Raw genomic sequence first — 26,078 nt, 5'->3', positions numbered from 1 at the left:
TAACACCTCATGTTGTCTTGTTCATGCTAGTGTCTCCAATGTCTCATATGGTAGGCACTCAATAAATATCTGCTAAATGCATGTAAAGAATAATAAATACTTTTGTATTTATTCAAAACCAACTATGTTTCAAAGAAGCAGTATTAACTGTACTTTTTAAAAGACACATGATTTAAATGGGCTATCAACACTATTACAAGTGCTTATATTACTATTAACTATAATAAAAAGTTTGTAAAATATGTTAATACTATTATCTAAGCTATTAATAATTAAATGCTAACAGTGCAATTAAACATACCTTGTAAGCCACTTCTACTGCTTCCTTTAATGTCTTATCCTTATGAACCTCCAATTTATTTTCCATCATTACTTGTTTCACAGGATGCAAACAGAATAATTTTATCTAGAAATCATAAAATACCATCATCAACTCAGCAGGTCATAAGTTAAAGCTTAATTTTTTGTAGACAGCATTTTTCCCTAATAGTTAAAAAACTATGATTTTTTTTAAAAATGTACAATGGTATCATTCTCTCTGCTGTCTCTTTTTCTTACTTAGTAATCAATAGTGACTATATCTCATGTTATTAAGAAATTTAAAACATTAATTTTAACAAGTGTATTTTCTTTTTAAGCACATATCACAATTTATATAATCATTCCCCTACTGATATACATTCAGGTTGTCTCCAATTTTTACCTAGTTTGGAAAATACTGTGATGAATGTCATTGAGGTCAAAATTTTACAGCATCTGTGATGATCTTATTAGGTAGTATTTCCTTAAGAGAATTATATATAAAATAATATGAATTTGCATAAGGTTCTTGATAAATTCTATTCAATGTCTACACAGAAATTTTACAAAGTTATTCCTCTTGTAGCAGAATGTGACAATGCTCCTCTTATTGTAGCGTCACCAGCTCTGAGTATTATCACTACATGTTAGTGATCCTTAATGCATATTTCAAAATCATATCTTACCTCAGTACTATAGTTGGTTACACTCCTTAATGATCATAACATAATTGTTTATATAATCAACCAAATTAGTTAATTATGAGAACTGCAGTTAAGCAAACTACAGTAGCACTATTTAATTAATTTTACTTTTAATTAAATAGTGCTACTGTAGTTTGCTTAACTGCAGTAGCACTATTTAATTAAAAGTAAAATTACAAAAACTAACCTTGCATGTGTTGCGTTCAATTTCTCGTTGCCTCTTTTCTTGTTCTTCCAGTTCTCTTTCTCTCTGCACCAAATTTTTAATATGTTCTGGATATTCATCTACTTCTAGAAATTCTGTTAATAATTAAAACAGGGTAAGAGAGTGTCACTAAAATTGAGCTTCCTTTATTTTTGTTCTACTAGGTTTCCATTGTATACAATTCTACTAAAGCTCTCATCAAAATATATCTCAATTCCATGAATCTCTCAACTGAAATATGAGCTTTTTCCAGACAAGGATAAAGAGGTAGTTAATAGTAACACATGGTTAGGTCTCATATTTTAGAGTCACATATTTATCCATAATAGTATTGGGCTCCAGGAAAACTCTATGTAGATTAAGATTTCTAGAATAAAAAAACTTCTCTAAAACTTGAAAATAAAACTATTTCTGATTTTAAATTGCCATTATCACCATTATGTGACCTGGGCAAGTTTACTTCTCCAGACCTTGGTTTCTTCTGTTTATTACTAACATTTACCCCACAGTTATTACCCAGGATATAATAAAATGTAATAAACATGTTGCTGCTGCTACTACTACAAATGTTATTTATTTGTATTATTCCCTAATACAAGTATCCCTTTGTTCTCAAAGCAGTCTTTTTTTTTTTTTTTTTTTTTTGTTCAGGTAGAGCGGGAGGGAGAGAGAGGAACAGAGAGAGAGAGAAACATCGATGTGAAAGGGACACATCGAGTGGCTGCCACCCGCACGACCTACCAGGGCCGGGGACAAACTGCAACCAAGGTACGCGCCCTTAGCGGGAACCGAACCCGGGTCTCTCAGGACCGCAGGCCGACGCTCTAACCGCTGAGCCAAACCGGCCAGGGCTCAAAGCAGTCTTTTAGCTGCCTTCTAATCAAAGAATTTCATGTGTAAGAAACATATTAAAAGTGACATTATGCTCTGGCTGGTTTGGCTCAGCAGTTACAGCATCAGCCCGTGGACCAGAGTCCCGGGTTTGGTTCCCACTAAAGGCACTTATCTCGGTTGCAGTTTGCCCCTGGCCCCTGTTGGGGTCGTGGGAGGTAACCAGTCATCAATGTCTCTCTCTCACATAAATGTTTCTCTCTCTCTCTCTTCCATCCTCCCTCCCTCTCACTCTATCTGAAGATAAATGCAAAAATGTCCTCAGGTGAGGATAAGAAAAACAGTGACATTATAAGACTATGACAGTGTTTAATAAAGCCAATGGTTATTAAACATTAAATGAGAACAATTTATATTTAAAAAATCATGCCTATGTGGAAGGTAAAAATCTACTGCTCTTAGAAATGAGCTCTAATTCTAAAAATATTCCATGTTCCCCTGCAGGTGTGGCTCAGTAAATTGAGCATCGTCCCATGGACTTGGAGGTCCCGGTTCAATTCCCGGTTAGGGTACATGCTCGGGTTGCAGGCTGGATCTCCAGTAGAGGGCATGCAGGAGGCAGCTGATAGATATTTCTCTCTCACATAATGTCACTTTTTAAAAAATCCTCACCTGAGGACATTTTTGTATTTATCTTCAGATAGAGTGAGAGGGAGGGAGGATGGAAGAGAGAGAGAGAGAAACATTAATGTGAGAGAGAGACACATTGATGATTTCTATCTCTCTCCCTTCCTCTCTCTCTAAAAAATAAATAAAAAGCCTGGCCAGTATGACTCAGTGGTTGAGCACTGACCACCAAAAGGTTCCCAGTTCAATTCCTCGTCAGGGCACATACCCAGGTTGTGGGCCCAGTCCCCAGCGGGGGGCATGCAGGAGATGGCCAATCGATGTTCTCTCTCATTGATGTTTCTATCTCTCTCTGCCTCTCCCTTCCTCTCTCACTAAAATCAATAAAAAAAATATAAAAATAAATAAAAATAAAAAAATTGATAAAAACATTAGAAAAAATTCCATGTCATATAGCGCCCCCTGGTGCTTCATCACAAACCTAGAGCTGGGAGTGAATAAAGGAAAGCTGAGTTGTCACTCTACTTATTGAAAATGTCTGGAATGCTGGGTACCAAACAGGACACATGAACTACAATCCTGGCTCTGCCTCCAGGTAGCTAGGACAATGGACAAATTATTTTGGGGTTATATTGAATGATTACTTCTACTCTAAAATCTCTGTTCTGAAATGACTTTTTGTTTTAATTTCCTTTCTTTTCATTCATCCTACAGTAAATTATTGAAAAGCCGCTATATGACAGACCCTGAACTATACTGTTGGTGAAAAGACAGAAGTTTCTAAATAAAGGAAATATTTGCAAATCAATGAGTGAATATATTATTTTAATTATAAAAAGAACATAACCACATCATCTATGTATATAACTATGTTCATGTATAAACACATATCTCTACCTATTTGCAATACTGCTTTAGTCAGAGTAAGGGGGACTGGGCCCACAACCTAGGCATGTGCCCTAACCGGGAATTGAACTGGCGACCTCTTGGCGCATGGGTCGACACTCAATCACTGAGCCACACTGGCTAGGTGGGGAATTCTTAATAAAATTAAAATATAATTGCCCTGGCTGGTTTGGCTCAGCGGTTAGAGCATCAGCCTGCGGACCAAAGACTCCCGGGTTTGGTTACCACTAAGGGCACATACAGTTTGCAGTTTGTCCTTGGCCCTGGTTGGGGTTGTATGGGGGCAACCACTCGATGTGTCTCTCTCACATCAATGTTTCTCTCTCTCGCTCTCGCGCCCCTCTCCTGCTCTATCTGAAGATAGCAAAGAATGTCCTCAGGTGAAGATAAAAAAAATAGTAATTATAATAAAAGAAGCATACTAGACTCATAAGACTTTTACTTGCTTTTAAAGTGAACAGCAAAGATATTTAACTTTAGTTCTTAAGAACATTTCTAGAGTGCGAAGTGGGAAGTTTACTTCATCTATGGTCCCCATTTAAAGCACGTAGATACTAAATATCCAAAAAGATTACAATAATAATAGCTAAATTTGAGTTTTTATTATATACCAGACATGATGTCAAATACTTAAAATATGTTATTTAATTTTAACAACCCTATAAAATACCATAATTATCCCCATTCTACAGATGCGGAAAGTAAGACTTGGAAAGTTAAGTAACTTGGTCTGGGACATGCAGCTGTTGAATTATGACTGCTACACAGGTCTGGAGGTTATCACCACTAAACCAAACTTCATATAATACAATCTTATGGCAAATAAATACCAGGTTTATTCAATGTAGAGTAAGTTTTGCCCCTTAATGTATTAAAAAAACAAAAAACAGTTCATTTCTCCCAAGTGTTTTTACCAGTTGGTATTATCTCATAACAGTCTTTATAATTAATTCTTAAATGCATAAAAAAAATTTATTATTCTATCAGTTAAAAGTGGTTATCTGGGTTTGCAAAACTTGCAAAAGAAACAGATTAAAACCAAGTAAGTCTATGTTAACATACTTGCATTTCTTGCTGGATCCTTCAGTCTATATATCAGCATATATGCATTTGTGGAGCTAGTTGAAATACAAAAAAGATTAATAGAGACAAAAAGGAGATTGTAAAGATTCCATTTCCCAGCATCAAATATTTATTTAAAATATTTTTTGTTGTCTAAAATAATTAGAAAATCATGAAAACTGCATTTGAACAGGTTCAAATTTAAATCATTGTAGGAAAACAAAACAAAACTACTTTGCTTTTACTGATACATTTATACCTCCCTCTTGTTATCAGAGTAAAGTCTTTAAAAAATCTATGTCCTAGAATGATTACTCTAGTTAAGTTAGGAGTCAGCATCTTTTTTCTGGAAAGGGCCAGACAGTAAAAGTATAATCTCTGTTGCAGTTACCTAACTCTGCTGTTGCAGTGGGTAAGATCAACACACAATGTTTCAAATGAGTATGGTGATGTTTCAATAAAACTATTTCCAAAAATGGAAGTAGACTGGATTTGGCCCATGGGTTATAGTTCGCCAACCTCTGGATTAAACCCTTTTAATGGTGAAAAATGTTGAGAAGCTATAATTAATTTGTAAACACTAAAAATTATGAAGTTATTTACCTTGCAAAAGCACTGGAGTAATACCCTCTGCTTCCTGAAGATCCACCATGTGTTTTCTTAATGTCCTCTTGTGTTATCTAAAAAGTTGTTACATTATTTATTTTTTGGAAAAATCTGTAACACCATTACCTTTATGGCAATACGTAACCAAATTTTTAACCTCAGAGTTAAATGGACCACACATACCAATTCACAAAATTCAATCATAATCAGTGCCTGCAAGTGACCAATCAGTTCTAATGCTCCTAAACAGCCCACATGAAGGCTCAGGACAAAAGGAAAATTGGGAGTCTATCTTTGAAAAGACTCAGTAAGCTCCAAACAAAAGAAAACCAAGAAATAACAATAAACAAAGCAAGAAATTTACTGAAAGCACAAACAAAAGATTGATTTGATATTTGTCTTATAATGCTTCACTGGACACATTTAATCCCCCATTTCAATAAACCCTACTATTGATAGAAACATCCCTACTCTTGTGTTTTAGAATAATAACCTTAAAGAACCCCTCCTTACCCTGCTGACGTGTTGATCATTGAAGCTGTACCACTGATCATCACTGAATGACTTTATACAAGCATAATAATGACCACCAGCAGCACTCCCTGAATGAACCATAACGGAGAAGAGCTCATAGATCAAGGAATTCTAAGGGAAAAAATAAAGGTAACTCAATAAGAGGAAAAACACTTATTTTTTATTTCCTATTCTCTATTAATACATAGTGAAGTAACATGTTAGTTGTTCTATATATTTATTGCAGGTCAACTTTCCTCTAAGATAATTAAAATGGCAAGTTACCATATAATTTTATATATCACAAGTTTCACAAGTTTTATTCAATGTATTCCTTCACATTTTAATTATGCTATAACCTCTGGAATTATGCATATCAAAATGTAATTTATTTATTCATGTAAAAAAGAAAATAATAGTCTGAAATTTTAGAAACAAGTGCCAAATATAAGACTATTCTAATATGTGAAGTCAAGATCAAGAAATCCCAAATAACTTTGTTTTTTATTCAAATATGATTCTATTATCTTTTTAGAGGAGCTGAAGGATATAATGATTTGGAACATCTAATGTATGGAATATCTGTGATATAGTGATTACCGACTTGACACATCTAAGGTATGCAAAGCAAAGCTGGTTCAACATTAGAAAATCAATCTATGTCGGCAATTCTCAACCTTTTTCATCTCATGGCACACATAAGCTAATTACTAAAATTCTGTGGCATACCAAAAAATATATTTTTTGCCAATCTGACCAAAAAAACAAAAAAAGGTATGATCTTGATTCATTCACACTGGACTGCTCTTGTGTTGGTTGTTATCATTTTTTTTATTTGACAATCTAAGGGAAAAGAGGTCAGTGCCCCTGACTAAACACTCAGGTATTACATGTCTTCAAAATTCTTACAGCACACTATTTGAAACTTTCTGATCTATGTAATCCAGGTTAAAGAAGAAAAATTACATGATCATATCAACTGACCCAGAAACATAATTTGACAATATCCCATACCCATTCATGATAAGAACTCTCAACAAATTGGGAAGGGGGAACCTCCTTAACTTGGTAAAGAAAATCTACAAAACACCTACAGCCAATATCATAATTAAGATGAGAGAGTGAAAACATTCCTTGTGAGACTAGAAACAAGGCTAGAATGCCCTCTTCTCACCACTCCTATTCCACATTGTAAGGGAAGTCCTACTTATTTCATTAAGTCGAGGGGGAAAAAAGACAGAGTTGTATATGCAGAAAAACAGGCACGAGGATTTTTTTGCTCTTCAGCCACAGTGTACCAATACTTGCTTGAATGTAATATTCTTTATACTAAATTATAATGCATCTCCTACCTTATTCATTTTAAATAGCAATTCACACTCATCTATCTGCCCTGAAATAGATAATTTTAAAAGGTAAAGGGTGATGGTGGTGAGAATATAAATCTCGGTCTAAAAATAGATTTATGCAAGTGAAACTCCACTTTCAAACATTGTATATATAATATGTCTCTAAGTCTGAACTCAAGATATTTGATCTGTAATTCTCCCCTCAATATAGCAGATTATATAAATGTGAAAGAAATGGTTTGATAAAATGTTAAAAATCATTGACACAGTAACAAAAAAATTCTATCCTAGAGATTATCCAATTTTGTAGTTTTAAAATTGTAACATTGGAACTATAACATTTTTTAAGTACCTTTAGGGCTGACATAGGGCTGGGGGTGTGAAGAGGAAGCTGGCTGAGGGCTTTGTCTTTCCCCTACCTTAAAAAGATCAGTTCTATTACTAACTGTTTGATAAAGGGCTCCATCTAGAACTTTAAAAATCAAAAGATCTAATGTTTTCATTTTGCTATATGAGAAAACTCTAAGATAGATTTAGAGGCTTGCTGCAACTTTCAAGGCAGAAGTCCTGATTACTAGGACCCTTTCCATACTATCACCCACCTCACTTACATAATCACAGTTCAGCCTCCCAGAAATTAATATTCCCACCTGTAAGTAGTTTTTCATAAGTTTAACTATAACCACATAAGTACATTAAAAAAACAAAGCATAAAAAGTCTTAATTTTCAAAAATTAAACTTCTTTTAAAAGAGAACCTTCTCAGTGACACAGCTACTGAATTACATATATCAGCTCAGAGATTACATTATTCTCTCTTTCAACTCAAAACCACAAACTATAAAAGGTACCTTTTCAAGACCAGGTTTTGAAATCTTTTCAGTCCCACTATTGCTTTCAAGGCAGATCCCTTCGTCAACGCCATCATCATTGGAGAAGTCATTGCTCATCTGATCACTGTGACAACTACCTTCATTTTCTGCTCCACTATCAGTGCAACTTTCAGTCTGCGGAGATTTCTTAATAAAACATAATCATCTTATAATCATAAACTAAATAAAGGAAAAATATATACTCAAGTAAAACTTTTTATCTACATGCTGCTTTTTCACATAATTTAAGATATTATTGTTAATAAAAATCTTTTACTTTAAGTAAATTTAGCTTTTCTTAAAAAGTTACTTAAAAATGAGATGAACAAAAAAGTGTATTTTAAAAGCATTTACATTAATGTCCTTAAAATTCTAATACAACAATAATAATCCCTGGCCAGTTTGGCTCAGCGGTTGAGCGTTGGCCTGAGGACCAGAGTGTCCTGGGTTCGGTTCCCACTAGGGGCACGTACCACACACACACACACACAAATTCAGAATTGTATTAAAACCCCATTTATGTTTATAGTTGCAAAGTAATAATAAAAAAATATTTCTTTCACCAAAATCAATAAAAGCAGAGAACTTAAGGTCCAAAATGAGCTTCTTCTGTTCTCATATCCCCCCAAAATAATCATACCTTTTCTTGAACAAAAAGTTCCATTCAGTTTATCATTGTGCTAGGTATTGTAGACAATTAGAAAGAAAAGCAAGACACTGTATCTACCCTAAAAATTTTTATACTTCTGTGTATAGAAGTTGGAAATGTAACAACAGCAAATCATACTTTTCCATGCTTTTGTGATTTTTAAATCTCTTTCATGCATATTTAAGTTGAAAAAAATCTACTTTTTAGACATTCTCAAACAACTCTCCCCCCTTTCCTTTACTATTTATATACATACCTAAAGATGTTATTTAAATAATTTAAGAATTCTTCTCTAAGACACTGCATATAAGTTCTTGAATTAACCAACCAATATAAAATAAGCACCATTTTTTTGCCAAGAACTTTGTGTAGCAAAACTGCATATAACATATACTCTTCATCCCTTTAGTTGTTCAAGGAAAAATGGAGGTGAAAACCAATTTTATTTATTTATTTAATCCTCACCCAAGGATATTTTTCCATTGATTTTCAGATAGAGTGGGAGGGAAGGAGGGAGGGAAAGAGAGAGAGAAAAACATCCATGTGAGAGAGACACACTAACTGGTTGCCTCCCACAGGACCCTGACCAGGGTCGGGGACAAACAGCAACTGAGGTACATGCCCTTGACGGGCATCAAACTCATGACTCATTGGTCCATGGGCCAATACTCTAACCGCTGAGCCAAACTGACCAGAGCATTGACATATTATTGCATTTTTATTGTTTTTTAATCCTCACCCAAGGATACTTTTCCATTTATCTTCAGATAGAGTGAGAGGGAGAGAGAGGGGAAAAAAAGGGAGAGAGAGAAAGAAACATCAACATGAGGACGCATTGACTGGTTGCTTCCATACAACCCTGACTAGGGCTGGGGATGAACTGCAACCAAGGTATGTGCCATTGACTGGAATTGAACCCTTGACTCTTTGGTTCACGGGCTGATGCTCTACCACTGAGCCAAACTGTCCAGGGCTTGAGATATTATTTTAAATTAAACCTTTCAAAATGTTACCTCGTCACAGGTATCATTCAATGAACATCTACTTTATCTAAGGTACTCTCTTCTTATAAAAACTACAAAGAGTGCCCTAGCGGTGACTCAGCGGTTAGTGTGTCTGCCCGTGACCAGAGAGGCCCAGGTTTGGTTCCCATTAAGGGCATGTACCTCAGTTGCAGTTTGTACTCGGCCCCTGTTGGGGTCATGTGGGTGGCAACCACTAGATGTGTCTCTCTCACATCGATGTTTCTCTCTCTCCCCCTCCTTTTTTCCCTCCCGCTCTATCTGAAGATAAGTGTAAAAATGTCCTCACCCTTAGGTGAGGATAAAAAAAAAAAAAAAGCAATTTTTATTGTTACATTACAGACAAGGAAAGTGAGGCTCAGAAAGGTTGCTCTTTTATACCACACTGTCTTTTAGTATTTAACAGCACTAAATACAATTTGATGAATGTTTTTTCTTTTATTTTTTTTAACCTCACCTGAGGACATTTTTCCATTTTTTGTTCAGATAGAGTGGGAGGAAGTAGAGAGAGAGAGAGAGAGAGAGAGAGAAACATCGACGTGAAAGGGACACATCGAGTGGCTGCCACCCACACAACCCAACCAGGGCCGGGGACAAACTGCAACCCAGGTACGTGCCCTTAGCGGGAACTGAACCCAGGTCTCTCTGGACCGCAGGTGGACACTCTAACCGCAGAGCCAAACAGGCCAGGGGTAAAATTTGATGACTGTTTAAAATTATTTTTGAGCTTCTGGGAAAAGGCATTTTTATATTTATAGTAATCAGTTCCAATGAGAAAAAATGCTTCATGACAGTTTTAATAAAGATGTATCACTCTAACAACTATGTTAAATAATTGTAAATATTCCTTCCTCATAATGAAATATTATTAGTTTCAAAAGAAATATAGTGGAACGGCCCTGGCTGGGTAGCTCAGTTGATTGGAGCATCATCCCGATATGCCTAGGTTTTGGGTTAGATACCGGTTGGGGCACATACAAGAATCAACCAATGAATTCATGAATCAATGGAACAACAAATCAATCTCTCTCTCCCTCTCTCAAATTAATACATAAAAAAGTGCTTTATTTGGAAAAACCAAAAATGGATTTTTTAAAAAAAGAAAGAATACAGTGGGCCATAATGAATCCTTAACTAAATAAGGAGAGAGAAACCAGAGAATTTGAGGTCACTGAGTGGAAGAAATTGATAAGCATTATAACCTGTGTAGTTCAAAGTCCCATTCTCAACATATTTAAATAAAGTTTCAATAAAAATACTAATTAAAAAAGGAAATCAGGTTTCCTTTTCTAGCTCTGTAATCTAGCCAATTTGAGAGCAGGCAAACCTTAAATGAGAATATATCAGAAAACTTAATTCTGAAAAAGACACTAAGACAAATATAAGAAATTAAGGCCATCCTACTTAGTTTGCTTGTTCATTCATCCATATATATTTGTTATGTTTGTTTATGTACCACAAGTGCAGCCCACCTCTAGATTGGTTTGTTTCGATAACTGAGAACGTTATGAAATATAAGATTATCTCTCAAAATAAAAAATAATTCCAGAGTTTTATGTCTTTTCAAATAATCCCATAAGTTACTTTGATCAAGCAAGAATATTTGAAATATAATTTATAGTGGATAGGAAAGGCTTATGAAAAGTTGATTCTTTTCATAGACTTGGCATTAGAAAATAAGAAAGGAAAAGCTTCCGTCAAGAAAATAGTCTAAACATCAGTGTTAAGTTACTCCAAATAGCTTTTTTAAACATGAATAATCAAATGGTTAATTAAAGACATAAGAAAATTAATAACCATTTACCTCATCTTCAACATCAATAAATGTACTCATATCTAGCTCTTCAGGAAATGTCATCCGATCATTCAATTTAATCCTGTGCATGGTTGTATAATCAAAATCAAATCTTTTCAACTGTAAGGTCAGCAGATAAGGAAAATGCAAAAACCGAAGGCCCTAAAAAGAAAGAGGGACCTATTAAATATTGACTATTACCTCAGGTAATTCGTTTTAATTTCTATATGGCATCTACCTTTCGTGCATCACACTTCTTCTTACAACGTTCACAAAAATATTGATTTGGGCCATCCAGGATTTCTGGCTGAATAAATGCATGCAATGCTTCTTCCTAATAAGAAAAAAACAAAAACAAATTTCATAATTACATAATAATATAATATTAACAAAGTCATGAATATAAAAACATTGCAATTATGAAAATACTTATAAATAGAATGGCTAGAAAATTAGAAACTCAAAATGCAAAAAGGAAAATAAAATGAACAAAATATTATAAAAACTGAACAAAAATTATAATTACTTATTTTATTCTGTATGAGATCTAGCACTGCACATCAGTTAGTCATTTCTACCTAATTTTTACTGACTTTACATAGTGGTGTTTGCCTAAATAATCTCATAAAAATCCTCAGTCTTTAGATTAAAATGTAATTCCATACTTCTTAGAAAAGCAGTTACCTGTATAATTTCAATCTTCTTATAAAAGGAGACATTTTTAAAACTATACAGTGAATAACACAGAACCCTGAAGAATTCAAGCTATCCATACACTAAAGCCTAATAATCATCTTAATCACTATATTTAGAGTCAATCAGTAATCCACCACTGCACTAGGATCAAGGTTGAAAAACACTGTGCAATCTTCTCACTGCATGTCAGACACTGCTCCATTTGAAAATGTGTAATGAGAGCTCCTGGATTGTTCACCTAGTGTACCACGTGGTTCTTTTCTCCATACAGCCTTAAGACAGAAGCAAGAAACTTAGTATGAATACTGTTGAAGAATTAGTGGGCATAAAATTAAACTTTGATCAATAATTTTTCACAATCAAAGAATGAATTTTAGTTAACCCAACATTTAAGACTGCACAACCCAAATTTCACTTGATGTCATCTCTTTTCTTCACATGGTCTAAGCAGAACTACTGACAATACTCATTTATTACATATACAGAAAAAGAAATGGAATCATTAAGATGAAGTATTTTCAAATATTTCTGTTGTTCCTCAAAAGACATATAAAGGAGTTTGATCTGCCAAAATGGACTTAGTTTAAAATAGCTGGCAGAGCTTTCCATATTTTGTTTGATATAGCTCATTTTGGAATAAGATCAGAGATATGAAAATATCCATAATGTTTCTAACTTCATCCACCTCCTACTTGTTCTCAAAACACAAGACCACAGGTGGGGGGACAAATTGGCTGTGGGGTTTTCCATATGACCAAGCATTTTACTGGAAGTCATAGAAAAGAATACATTTAGATAATGATTTTTCTCTAAAGCATATTTTAACCATAGAAAGGCAACTTTTGTAAGAACAACAGAGTAAAAGAAGCTTTCAAGAGAAATCACATATATAGTTTAACACAGAATGACATCAAATTCATGGTTTTCAACAAAAAGGTCACTGGAATTGGCAAAACACTCAATATCTAAAAAAATCAGAGCAATGGAAGGGGGGGTAAGGGAAGGAGGGAGAGTAAAAAATCATCTAACTCAAATTCTACTGTATTGAACTAAGGTATTTGTATATTGGTCTCTGGCTTCTAGTTTATACCTAGACCTTATCTTTCTTTTAACTCACAGAAAATTTCCATTAACTATTTACTCAGATTCACCAAGCTTTAACATTTTACTACCTTTGCTTTATCATTATCCCATCTACACACACATTATGTATTTTTCACAACCATTTCACACATGCTTTTCCTTTTAATACTTCAAAGTGACTTATTATGAACAAGAATATTCTTAGTTATCAATATCAGAAAAATATTGATAAAATTCTTTTGTCCATCTATATTCCAATTCTGTCAATTATCCTAATAGCATTTCTCCCCTTCAGTACAGACTGGAATCCAGGGTCACAGATTGCATCTGGCTGCTGCCTCTCCATATTCCCTTTTTTCTGGAACAGTCCAAAGCCTTTCTTTCATGACTCTTTTTTTTTTTTTTGCAGAGGCCAGCTATTTTATAAAATGTTCCACAATATGAGTTTCTCTAATGTTCCTCATGCTTAGATTTAGATTATCATACCTTTCTACACTAACACCTAAGTAATGATATGTCCTTTTAAGGGTACCACAGTCGTAGGCCATGTCTCTATCCTCTTTATTGAAGATATTAACTTCAATCATGGTCGAGGTGTTGTCCAGTTTGTCCACTATACAGTTATTTTTTCCCCTTGCAGCTAATAAGAAATCTCTAAGGAGACCATGCAAAAACCCTGAGCTTAAACTTTTCACCCTATATTTAGCATTCACTAATGGATTCTTGCCTAAACCAAATTTTAATGAGCCAACTTGAAAATCTTTTTAATAGGCAAACTGAGTCCATTCATATTTGATATGACTGATGTTTTGTTTCATCTCAATCACTACTATATATTATAATTACTCTATTAAGTGAACTTACTATGCTCCTTTCTCTATGTGGCATGTATTCTTTGCTGATTTTATATTTTCTTTTGGTATTTAGGAAATTAGTAATTTTTTTGTCATGCACTTATACTTTTCTTATTGCCCTTACTTCTCTTTAGATTTTCCCTTTTTTTCTGAAGCTTGTAGTGTCTGGCCTGCCAATTCTACATGGTACTGTTTCCTACCTATTCAACACTCTATGATCTCATTCTATTTACCTTTCTCTCCCCTTTCTTGTCCTATTTAAGAATATTCTCTGTATTTTGTCTAACATAACATTTCCTACTGTTCTTCTACCTATGTCCCTACCCTTTTAAAATGTAGTCCTTATTTCTACAATTTTAATTAGTCCTTAATTTTACAATTCAATAAATCAAATGCTCACAGTCCTTTTGTTGAAGCTTCCCCAGTGATCCCTTGGTTGGATGGAGCTCACTGTCTAATAAACTCTACAGGAAGGGCTCAAGATTATAACATCCAATGAGTTCTTCAATGTTCAAAATTGGTTTTGTATTGCCATAATGGAAGGAATGCTTGGCTGGATAGTGAACCCTTGGCCTGTACTTTCTTTCTTCCGGTTTCTTGAAATTGCTATTCTGGTGCCATGATTTGAATGTCACTTTTCAGAAGTATGATGCCAGTCCAATTTATCCTTAAAATTTAACGGCTTTCTAAAATGTCCCAGAGTTGATTTTTCTAGGCCAATTTGTCCAGGTAAATGGTAGGTCTTTCAAAAGGCAGATTTCAATTTCTCTTGTTCCTATAAAGTTTTCTTGGAATACAGTTTATAAGTTTTGTTTCACTGTGTTGTTTTTATTCTTCACAGACTCGTATTGGACATCTTTTCTGGTCTTCCCTTACAATTTTCTCTGAGATCCTTCTTTTTTGCTATCTTATTTTCATCTGATGTCCCTTAGATTTTTATTCCATTTTTTTTCTCTTTCAAGCACTTTATAATTTACTCTTCACTTCTAACAGTTTTGTCTTTTTCTTCAATTTGTTTCCTACTCTGATCAATATTTACTGTATTTGTTTTGCTTTAAATCCATCTCTCTTTCAATTTTGGATACTAGATTGTTTTGCTTGTTTGAAAATATTTAATTTAGTCTAGAATACTGTTCTACTTTGTACTATTCTACTTTGTGGCTACTTTCCTGAGGTTATTGAAGCCGAAATGTTTTAATATGTATTTTCTGTTTTCTTCTAAAAGTGGTGCTAGGTTTGTTTCCCTCCCAGTCATTTTGTGGACAGCACTCTTTAGTTTAAGAGTACTTTCTTTTGTCAACGTAGTGAAGTGCAGTTTCTTGAATTGGGAATGGGAAGGGAGGTAAGTGTCTTCTTTCATTTTGCAGGACCTTAGTTTTTCCTTTTCTTGTTTTCTCTTCACTTGCAAGGGAAGCATCAGTCCTTCTCTACTTACATCCTTCTTCCCCAAAAGCAAAATTCCTCTAAGGCTGACACATCTAATCCTGCTCATTCTAAAACTCCTTCCCTACAGCTGATACTATAAACTACTAAGCCAGTCTTTGTTGACTCATATTGTTATGCTTTCTCTTTTTGAGGGTGATTTTGTCTTTGTTTTGCCTAAATCCTTCAATCCCCTCTCCTCCATTTCATAGACTCTCTAAAGCTTCCCACTCCACACTCTCCACATCCAGACTTGCAGCAGCAATGGAAGTTCTGGTGGAACTTGGTGGTTATTGATTTTGCTACTTACAGGTAATTTGAAGTTCATGATATTCTTTCTCTCACTAATGCAAAAGGAATACAATGAAACCCAAATAACCCATACCTTCTATGGTTTTGGGGGAGGATGTGTGGAGGTAGCCATAATTATCATTCAGAATGGGAAACTAGTTAAAGCATATTAATAACTTTTCTTTCATTTCTACAGTAAGCTTCTAGAGCCTCCTTACTCTAGCTTTTTAACAAGTTGTCACCATGACAATTATAATTCAAATTAGTCAGTTATAAAAATTAGCTTCCATTCATTCATCCATTCAACAAATAAATGTGTAAATGATGGGCTAATACAGTTGTATGCATTCACCTTCAGATGTACAAGATAACTAAAAATCATGCCAAGCAATATTTTAGATATTAAAAATGAGTTATGGATCATAAAATAGAACAAAATATTATAAACACTGTACCAACCCAACACACACACACACACACACACACACACACACACACACACTGTACTACTTACCATGAACTGTCATTGGGTTAACTATGATTGTTTTCCATTACTCTAGAGTGAAGATAAAAGTTTTATTTTCTAGAACTTACTTATATAATGTATAAAATGTAATTCTGCACATTTTTAAGACTAATTTTCACAGTTCAGACTAGAACAGAGAATTCTTACATCCTTAGTTCTCCAAATAAAAAAATACCAGTTATCACAATTTTGTATTTAATGCAGGAAATACAGACACAGTGCAATCAAAAGATAAAACCAAATAATAATATTGTCTATAAATCCTGTTTTCTTTTTACTCTTAATCTATATATAAAATTCTTTCTCCATCATTTAATGTCTATTTCATTTTGAATGGAGAAATGGGTATTAAAATGTGATACTCTATTTTTCAAGTTGACAAAGGTAAATCAGAACCACCACTGATAACTATTTTCTAATTCTGATATACTTCGCTAACTGATATTTACAACAGCAAATATATTCAACTATCTTCTCAAGATACATACTTTAATAAACACATAATGTGTTTTTGGTTTTTGTTTTAACTAGGGAAAGGACTCCAAATACTTTTAACCTAAGCCATCCACTTATTTTAATTACAATTTTTGAGAAAACTGTAGATTCACATACAATTATAAGAAATAATACAGAGAGAAACCTTGTAGACTTTGCCCAGTTTCCTCCAAGGGTAACATTTTACAAAATTATAGTCTAATATCACAACCAGGATGTTGACATTGACACAACCACCTATCTTCTTCAGATTTTCCTTGTTTTAGTGTACTCATTTGTCTGTATACGTGTGCATATTAAGTTCTACACGGTTTTATCACCAGTATAAGATCATGTATCCTTTACCAGTTAAGAGACTGAACAGTTCCTACAAAATTATCTTACATTGCCTTTTAAAAAAATCCTCACCTGAAACTATTTTACCATTTATCTTCAGATAGAGTGAGAGGGAGAGTGGGGGAGAGAAAGATCAGCGTGAGAGGAACACAATGACTGGCTGCCTCCCACATGACCCTGACCGGGGCATGGGATGAACCACAACCGAGTGCCCTTAGCCAGAATCGAACTCTCGACTCACTGGTCTGCAGGTCGATGTTCTACCACTGAGCCAAACCAGCTATGGCTAAATTGCCCTTTTATAGTAACCACCTACGTATCTACCTGCTGACCCTGTCAAATCTATCAACACTGACAATGATTAAGCTGTCCCTCAGTTTTAAAATTTTGTCATATCAAAAGCAGTATATGAATGGAATCATATATGTAACCTTTTAGAATCATATATGTAACCTTTTGGCTTTTTTACACTCAGCGTAATTTCCTGAAAATTCATTCAAGTTTTTGTGTGTATCCATAATTTGTTCCTTTTTATTGCTGAGTAGTATTCTATGATTTTTATGTACAAGCCTGTTAATCACTTACTTGTTGAAGGACATCTGGGCTGATTTTAGCTTTGGAATAATAACATAAAGATGCTAAGAACATTTGTGTACAGGTTTTTGTGTGAACATACATTTTTATTTCCCTGAGATACGTAACCAAGAGTATAACTGCTAGAGTTTATGGCAATTGCATGTTTAGTTTTATAGAAAGCTGTCTGTAACATTTCACATTCCCACCAAAAATATGAATGATCCAATTTGTCCACACTGTCACCAGCTTTTAGTGCTGTCATTATTTTCCATTATAGCCATTCTGTACATAGATAAACATGATATCCTCATTGTGGTTTGAATTTGTATTTCCCTAGTGATATTGAACATCTTTTCCTAACATCTGTATATCCTCTTTGAGAAAATGTTTGTCTTTTGCCAACTGTCTAAATGGATTGTTTGGGGTATTTTTCTTACTATTTTGTTCTGAGACTTCCTTAAATATCCTATAAATTTGTCCTTTTTCAGACACTTCATTTGCAAGTATATTCTCCCAGTCTGTAGCTTTTACTTTTACCCTCTTTGAATAGGCTTTCAAACACCAAATTTTTAATTTTGATGAGTTCCAAGTTTGCAATTTTTCCCTTTGTGGACTGTACTTTCAGTATCAAATCTAAGAACTCATTGCTTAACCCTAGATCTGGATGACTTCTTTCCTATTTATATTTCTTAAAGTTAATATGTTTACACTTTAAGTCTATGATCCATTTTGAGTTAATTTTTGTACATATGGATGCCCAATTTTTCCAACACCACATGTTGTAAAGACTACCTTTCCTCCATTTAATTACTTTTGTATCTTTCTCAAAAATCAGTTGGGTATATTTATCTAATTTATTTGTGTTTTATCTTCTGTTCCACTAATCTATTTGTCTATCCCTCCACTAATATCACAAAACATTGATTAATACAGCTATATAAGTCTTGAAATCAGGTAGACTGATTTCTCCAACCTTATTCTTCTTTATCCAAAATTCTAGCTATTTTAGCTCTTTTGCCTTCTGCATAAATTTTAGAATGAACTTGTGTATATCATCAAAAGTTGTGCCATATTTTGAAAGAAACTGCATTAAAACTATATAATTCAGGGGAGAATAAACATCTTTACTATGTTGAATCTTCCAATCAATGAGCATAGTACGTCTCTCCATTTATTAAATGTTCTTTTCAGAGTTTGTAGTTTCTAACATATAGGTCCCAGGTACCTATTTTGTTGAATTTACACCTAAGATCTTTTTCCATAACTGTGAATGGTAGTGTATTTTTAATTTCACTTTTCACACGTTCTTTGCTAGCATTCTGAAATACAATTGATTTTTGTAGGTTTATCTTATAACCTGCTACTTTGCTAAACTCACTTATATCTAGTTTTTTTGTTTTTTTTTTAACATAAAATATGTTATCTAAAAATGGGGTTGGGGACAATTTAATTTCTTCCTTTAATTGGTATGCCTTTCATTTCACCTTCTTGCCTTATTGTGTTAGCTAGGGCTTCTAGTACTATACTGAGTAAGCGTGTTGACAGCAGACATTCTTGACATTCTAGAGGGAAAATATTCAGTCTTTCACCATGAAGTACTGTGTTAGCTGTAAGTCTTTTGAATATGTTCTTTATCAAGTTAGAAAATTATTCCTAGTTTTCCAAGTTTTTATTGAATTTTATAGAGTGCTTTTTCTGAGTCAACAGATGTGATCATGTAACTTTTCTTCTTTTGGCAGATTAACTCACTGATTTTTTAAAAAAATACTGATCAGCTCTGAATCCCTGGAATGAACTCTACATGTCCATGGTATAGAATTCTTTTTATATATTACTTAATTCGATCTGCTAATATTTTGGTAAGGATTTTCCCATCTATATGCCTTAAGAACACAAGCTTGGTCATAAATGTTTTTGTTTGTTTGAACTGTCTTTGACTGATTTAGTACCAAGACTGTTGTTCAGTGCAGCACTTTATTAATGTCTATTAGATTCTGTTGGCTGATGTTATTGATGAGTTCTCTTATCGTTGCTTATTTTCTGTCTATAGGTTCTACCTATCAATTATTGAGAAAGGGGCATTGAAACTCCCAACTACAATTTGAAATTTGTCAATTTCTTTTTAGCTTGGCAGTTTTTGCTTCATATATTTTGCAACTCTATTATTTGGAACATATACATTTAGGACTGCTGTTTTCTTGACAGATTGACCTTTTTAATCATTACATAATGCCCCTTTCTTACCTATAGCAATATACTTGAAGGAAGGTTTTTGTAGACAGAATATTACTGGGTTATTTATTTTTTAATCTAATATGCTTATCTCTACCTTTTAGTTGATATAGTGAGATGATTTATAAGTAACTAAGTTTGCTATTTTAGTTTTTTGTTGTTGTTGTTCGTTTTCTTTCTCTGCCCTCCTGCCTTCCTGTGATTACTTGAACATTTTTAAAATTCTACTTTATCCATATTGTTTTGAACATATCTCCTTTTCGGAAGTTGCTCTAGGTATTCTATTATATATACCTACTGCCTATTGGTGCCATCCTTTTACCAGTTTAAGTGAAGGAGAGAAATCTTACCTCCCTCTATGTCTTCTCACCCTCTCCCATTTATAATTGTCTCAAACATTTCCTCTCTATATATTTAGAATTACATCAGACATTGCGATGACTTTGGTTCAATCATCAAATATAATTTAGGAAACTCAGAAGGAGAAGAAATCTCTTTAACCAGATTTTTGCTTACCATGTTCGTTTTTGATCCCTAATGTTCCAAGATACTTTTTATCATTCCCTTTCTGTTTAGAAAAAAATCTCTTTATCCATTCTTTAAAGTTAGGTCTGCTTGTGACAAATTCTTAGTGTTCCCCCATCCAAGAATGTCTTGATTTCCCTGAAGAATTTCCTGAAGAATATTTTCATTGGGTATAAGACTCTACTTGACAGTTCTTTCAACACCCCTTGAAAAATCAGAGTGGTTTTCCCCAATTAAAAAAAAAAAGTTGCCTTTTCTCACTTGCTGCTTTCAAGATATTTTGTCTTTAGTTTTTAGAAATATGACTATAATTTGACTTGATGTAGAATTCTCTTGGCTTATCCTATCTGGGGTTTGCTCAGCTTCTTGGATCTGTAGGTTTATGCCTTCTGCCAAACTTGGAAAGTTTTCAGTCATTATTTCTTTGAATATTTTAAGCCTTGCCTTCTTTATTGTTTACTTCCAGGACTTCACTAAAATAAATGTTAGATCTTTTGCTATATAGTCCGATAGGTCTCTGAGGAACTTTTTTTTTTTCCAGTACATTTTTTCTCTGCTGTTTAGATTGGGCAATCTCTGTTGTTCTATCTTCAAGTGAGTTCATTGATGCTTTCCACTATCTCCTCCATTCTGCTGTGGAGCTTACCTGTTGAGTTTTTTATTTTGTTATTACATTTTTCAGTTCTAAATCCCATTTCATTTTTTCTTTAAATCTGCTACTTCTTCACCAAGATTTTCTATTTTCTCATTTGTTTCAAATGGGTTTGGAGTATCTCACTGAATTATTTCTATGACAGTTGCTTTAAAATATTTGCCAGATAATTCTAACATCTGTCATTTCAGTGTTTGTGTCTACTGACTGTCTCTTCTTTCATTCAAAACGAGATTTTCCTGGTTCTTAGTATGTAGCGACTTTTTGTTTTTTGTTTTTTTTTTAATTGAAACCCGAACATCTTGGGTATTCTGGAACCTATTTAAATCTTCTGTTTTAGCTGGTTCCTTTGACACTGCCCCAGCAGGTCCCTGCTTTATTACTGCCAGGTGGAAGTAGAGTCTAGGTTTCCCACTTGGCTTCTGTTGACACCTGAGATGAAGAGAAGCTCCTCATTACTACTGGGCAAGGGTATGGATTCTGGCCACTCAGTAGGCCTCTGCTGATATCACCTTGGTTGTGAAGGGGCCAAGCTCCTTACTACTGGGAAGTGGTAAAAGTTGTGATTTTCCTCCACAAGGCATCACTCGAATGGGGAGGAAAAGGAGCACCTCCTTACTGTCAGATGGGAGTTGAAGGCCAGGCTCTCCATGCGATCTCTAGTGACAGTGAATCAAGAAACCAAGAGAATGGCAGTGGGAAGGTTTGTTACTGCCCAACATAGATGAAACTCCTGGTTAGCTACTCAGCCTTCTCTGAAATCACACTGGTGCAGGGTTGGAGAACTCTGTTACAACTTGCTGAGGGTAGAAGTTTAGGATCCATACCAGCCTTGGCTGGCATGAGTTGGGGCAGGGGCCAAAGTCTTTCCATGGTGTTTGGCTAGAGCAGAGCAGTTATGGTATAAAAGTTTATGCCTTACTAGGCTGTCTTTTTCCTGGTCTTTTGATTAGAAACAGCAGGTTTTTTAGTTTGTGCCTATTGTTGTTTCCAGGCTGCCAACTTCTTCAACTCCAAGTGTGGGATACATGAAGCAAAAAGAAAACTCAAGGAACTTGCCCCATGTCATTCCTTGATTCCTGAGGTACCTAGGCTTTTTGCTTTGTCTCCACTTTTCAGAGTCTTATGTTTGTTTTATATGTAATGTTCAAGATTTTCAGTTGCTTTAGAAGAGGGAATAGGGAAATGGTACATCTATTCCATTTTCATGATAGTAGAAGTCTCCACTTTCTAAATTGGTTCCCTTGTGTCCAACCACACTAATTCCTGGAAAAATGAGGGTAGAGTCTGTGGAAGAGATTTTTCTTTATGTAATGCTTACAAATTTGGACCACTGAGCCAACCATATAACAATGTCCAAATCACCTATTAAATCAGGGTGTATGTCTTATGATACAAACCTGTGTACAATAAACACTTGAAATGCTTATGATTTTATAAATACTTATAAATTTAACAATTTTCCATTCAAAATTTTAAAGTAATCATTAAATTATGCTACTTATGAAACAAAGTCTTTTACATAATCTAATCTTTCCAAAGATACTGTATGGAACTATATAGCTAAACCCATTTCAGACTTTTTCATAATAAACAGATATTTAAATGTACTTACCCAATAATAGAATAATAGTATCCTAATAGAAAATGGCCTAGAAAAGTGCCTATCAGAGTAGGCAACCCATAAGTATGTTAAATGACAAAAGATACCCATAAAATATAATGTCTAAAATTTTACTGTTAAATAGAAAAATACCTCCCCTGTTCATGTCAAACATATGAGGTTCTATTATTTTTGTTTAGTTTGTGAAACAGGCTTTCATAATTAACCAAAAAATTATGTTTCTAATCCATATGTATCATTAGAATGTATTATGTATTTTGGACTAACTTCTCGATAATGCATTCTCAAATGTGCCTAGCAGTATGCAGATTCAAGGTTTCTTTGAGTATAAAATTCAGAAAGACTGATTTTATATAGACAGTTCTAATCAGTGAAAATAAAAGGTTCTGATTCTCTAATAAATCATTAAGAACAACATTTTTTAAAAGACTAATACAAGCAATGTTTAGCTGATATTAATTTTTTAGGAATAAAACAACAGGAAATTAAAACATGTATTTTAGTATTCCCACTCCCCTCAACATCCCAAGGACATAAATGTTAACGTAACAAAGTAGTAACTGTCCTTAAATCACCTTACTCTAATGCAGCGCTCCCCAAAACCTGTTCCTCAGAATCCAAGTGTCCCTTGAAATATTAACAGATGTCCCACAGAGAAAGACATTGCTAGGTTAAACAGAGTTAAACATATTTCTCTACTACCAGAATCCTCAGGGCATTTTAAATAAAATATGCAGTACAAACTTCACAAAGAGGATTATAGTTAGTTTCCCAAATTTAATCAAAGAAGACTTCTCCTGAACATCTGTTATATACCACTGGAGTATAGTACTGAACAAATTCAATCTGAGAGATAGAGAATGGCAGAAGAACCCTTAAATACTGATGCCTTACTTGGCCAGGTAAAATGAAGACCAGAAATTTAATAAATAACATAGTTCTAATAACTAAAAAATAATTCAATACGAAAAATATTATGATGAAAAGTATTTTTTTTTAATTGCAGGCAACTTCTAGTACGCATTGAAAAAAGTCTTTTATCAATCTTGCTGAAAACTACAATAAAAACTGATCATAGATTTTATAAAGATAAATTACCTAAGTGTTAATTTCATTTGTATTCTAATCTTTATTATTCTCAAGTAATTTATTTGAACATGCAGATAAAATAAGTCCAGAAATTGGATGTTTTAGATGGTTAAAAAAACAAACAAACAAACAAACTTCAACTTTTAACAGAACCTCGTACTTAACTGTCTGAAATGAAACATTAGGTATTAGTCAACCTCATAGTATATACATATCTATAATATGGTGGTTCACTAAACAGAACATACAATAAACAGAACATATAACCATCAATGTTGCATGTGTGTGTATGTATGCGTGTTTGCATTTGTGTGTAGAGATATCCAATAAGACAAAAATACCAAAATCCAAAATTGAAAGTAGGAAAATAAATTTAAAAATAGTTCAATTCAAATTAAAGTCAAATATTATATATAACCTTAATGAGATTTTATAATGCTTTTAACTAGATTTTTACAATCCATGTTTATATAATTCTTTTTAAACACATAAAGTTAACAAAATACACAATGGCAAGCAGTGATATAAAACTAATTTTAGATGCTGTATGATGATTTCTGTGGATTAAGAAGTATAGGTTATAGGTTTTGAATTCAGAAAATAATGAGAAATCACTTACCTCTAACTAAAGTTCTCTGAAGGTAGTATCCTCCTTAGAACCCCTATCTTGGGTAGTTTCACCTGCTGTTATTTCCCTCAAGAGACTCCAGCAAAGTCTAGGAAGTTTTAAGTTGCCTTCCGCAAGCCCTATTAGCGCATGTGTGTTATAAACCCGCTCACATACTGCCTCATAGCTGTTACAGAACTGTTAACTTCCAGTTCCCACTGAATCACCACCACCACTACCACCACCATCATCTGTATATCAAGGGAGGATACTAGCTTTGGAGAATTCCACTTAGAAGTGTGACTTTTTTCACTTCTCCAAAAATATTCTCCAAATTATTCCACTGCTGTGTCTATAATGTACTTAAAAGAGTGGTGGCAATTCAGTAGGTGAATAAATCACATTACAAAAAACTGTTAAGCAATTATATTTGCTGAATACTCAAATATAATACTGCAACAAAACACAAAAGTAGCTTCTTCAAAAAATACATTAAAAAACTAAACTAAACGTATACATGAAAAATCCTTCATAAAAAATACTTTTGTAAACAAAGTAGAAAATATCACTTGGGCCTATAAAATATTTCTCTAGTATGTTTTGTTAAAGAAATGCCAATGTTTAATAATGAGTTTGGAAATAAATCACTGAAATACAAGTGTTAACTAATTTCCAATGATTTTTCATTGTGTCACTTCTAATTTAAACTGCCAAAATAAAGTAAAAGCAAAACAAAAATAAACATCAAAACAAGTCACTCAAACCACAGTTAATCTCATATAGCTAGAATGCAGTTTACAAAGGGTTAAACACCTAACAAAATTTTTCAAATCTATTCAGGAAACAAACTGAAAAACAGTGGAAGAAAGGAGACCTATATTCCACTATGCCATAAAGGTCTTTTACTTTGGATTCCATTAACTTCTTGCTGATTTTTTGATAGCCATATAAAAGTAGGAGAAAAAAGCAAAGGGAATCAATTGCCCTAGATACCAGAGGACTACACCACACATGTAGCACTATTTTAGAAGATCAAGTATGGACCAACTTTAAAAACACTGATTTTAGCTATGAGCCACCATCAGCTTGTTAGCATAAATAAGACCCAAACAACGTCATGACAAAATTCTTTTTTAGATGTCTCAGTTACTCTGAAGTTTTCCCTGGCTCATAATAGGTTCTAAATAAATGTTTCTGAATACTCTCATTTCAAATATCAACTTAACTCCTCCCATGACTCTTCTTTCATATAAGAAAACACACATAAAGATAAAATACGATAATAATATTACCAAAAAGCAATTAAGAAACTGTAACAGGAAGACTAGGAAAATCTTAATCTCCCATTTAAATACTTAAAATATAAATAAACTAATCATGCATAGCTCTGATTCTTCAAATTATCTGTGCTTCTACAATGCGTGGATTTAAATTAAATTTTAGAATAGGGATACTCCTTTAGAAATGTGGCCTCTGTTTATCATGAAACCTAAGGTTATTTTTCCAATTTGAATAGTGTATAGAACAAAATGTCCCCAAAACAAAATGTAATCCCCATTGCAAAAAAAAAGTCAAAAAATAGCATTTATAGAACAGATTGTTTAGAGGTAAAAATAAATAAATAAATAAT

At 33.7% G+C, this 26,078-nt stretch overlaps 1 protein-coding gene across 6 annotated transcripts in view; it reads right to left on the bottom strand.

Moving 5' to 3' along the window:
* Positions 1-26,078, bottom strand: part of USP47 (ubiquitin specific peptidase 47) — a 102,656-nt gene that overhangs the window by 23,531 nt on the left and 53,047 nt on the right. For all 6 annotated transcript variants that reach the window (XM_036259255.1, XM_036259256.1, XM_036259253.1 and 3 more), the window contains 8 exons: positions 11,679-11,774; positions 11,450-11,602; positions 7,954-8,121; positions 5,755-5,886; positions 5,239-5,315; positions 4,636-4,691; positions 1,192-1,304; positions 302-406 (listed from right to left, as the gene is read on the bottom strand). In XM_036259255.1, coding sequence (XP_036115148.1) covers positions 302-406; positions 1,192-1,304; positions 4,636-4,691; positions 5,239-5,315; positions 5,755-5,886; positions 7,954-8,121; positions 11,450-11,602; positions 11,679-11,774 — 900 coding nt within the window. The remainder of the gene's footprint in view (positions 1-301; positions 407-1,191; positions 1,305-4,635; positions 4,692-5,238; positions 5,316-5,754; positions 5,887-7,953; positions 8,122-11,449; positions 11,603-11,678; positions 11,775-26,078) is intronic.

Source organism: Molossus molossus, unplaced genomic scaffold, assembly GCF_014108415.1.
Source record: "Molossus molossus isolate mMolMol1 unplaced genomic scaffold, mMolMol1.p scaffold_m16_p_13, whole genome shotgun sequence".
Lineage (NCBI taxonomy): Eukaryota > Metazoa > Chordata > Mammalia > Chiroptera > Molossidae > Molossus > Molossus molossus.
This window is presented reverse-complemented; position numbering and strand designations above follow the sequence as displayed.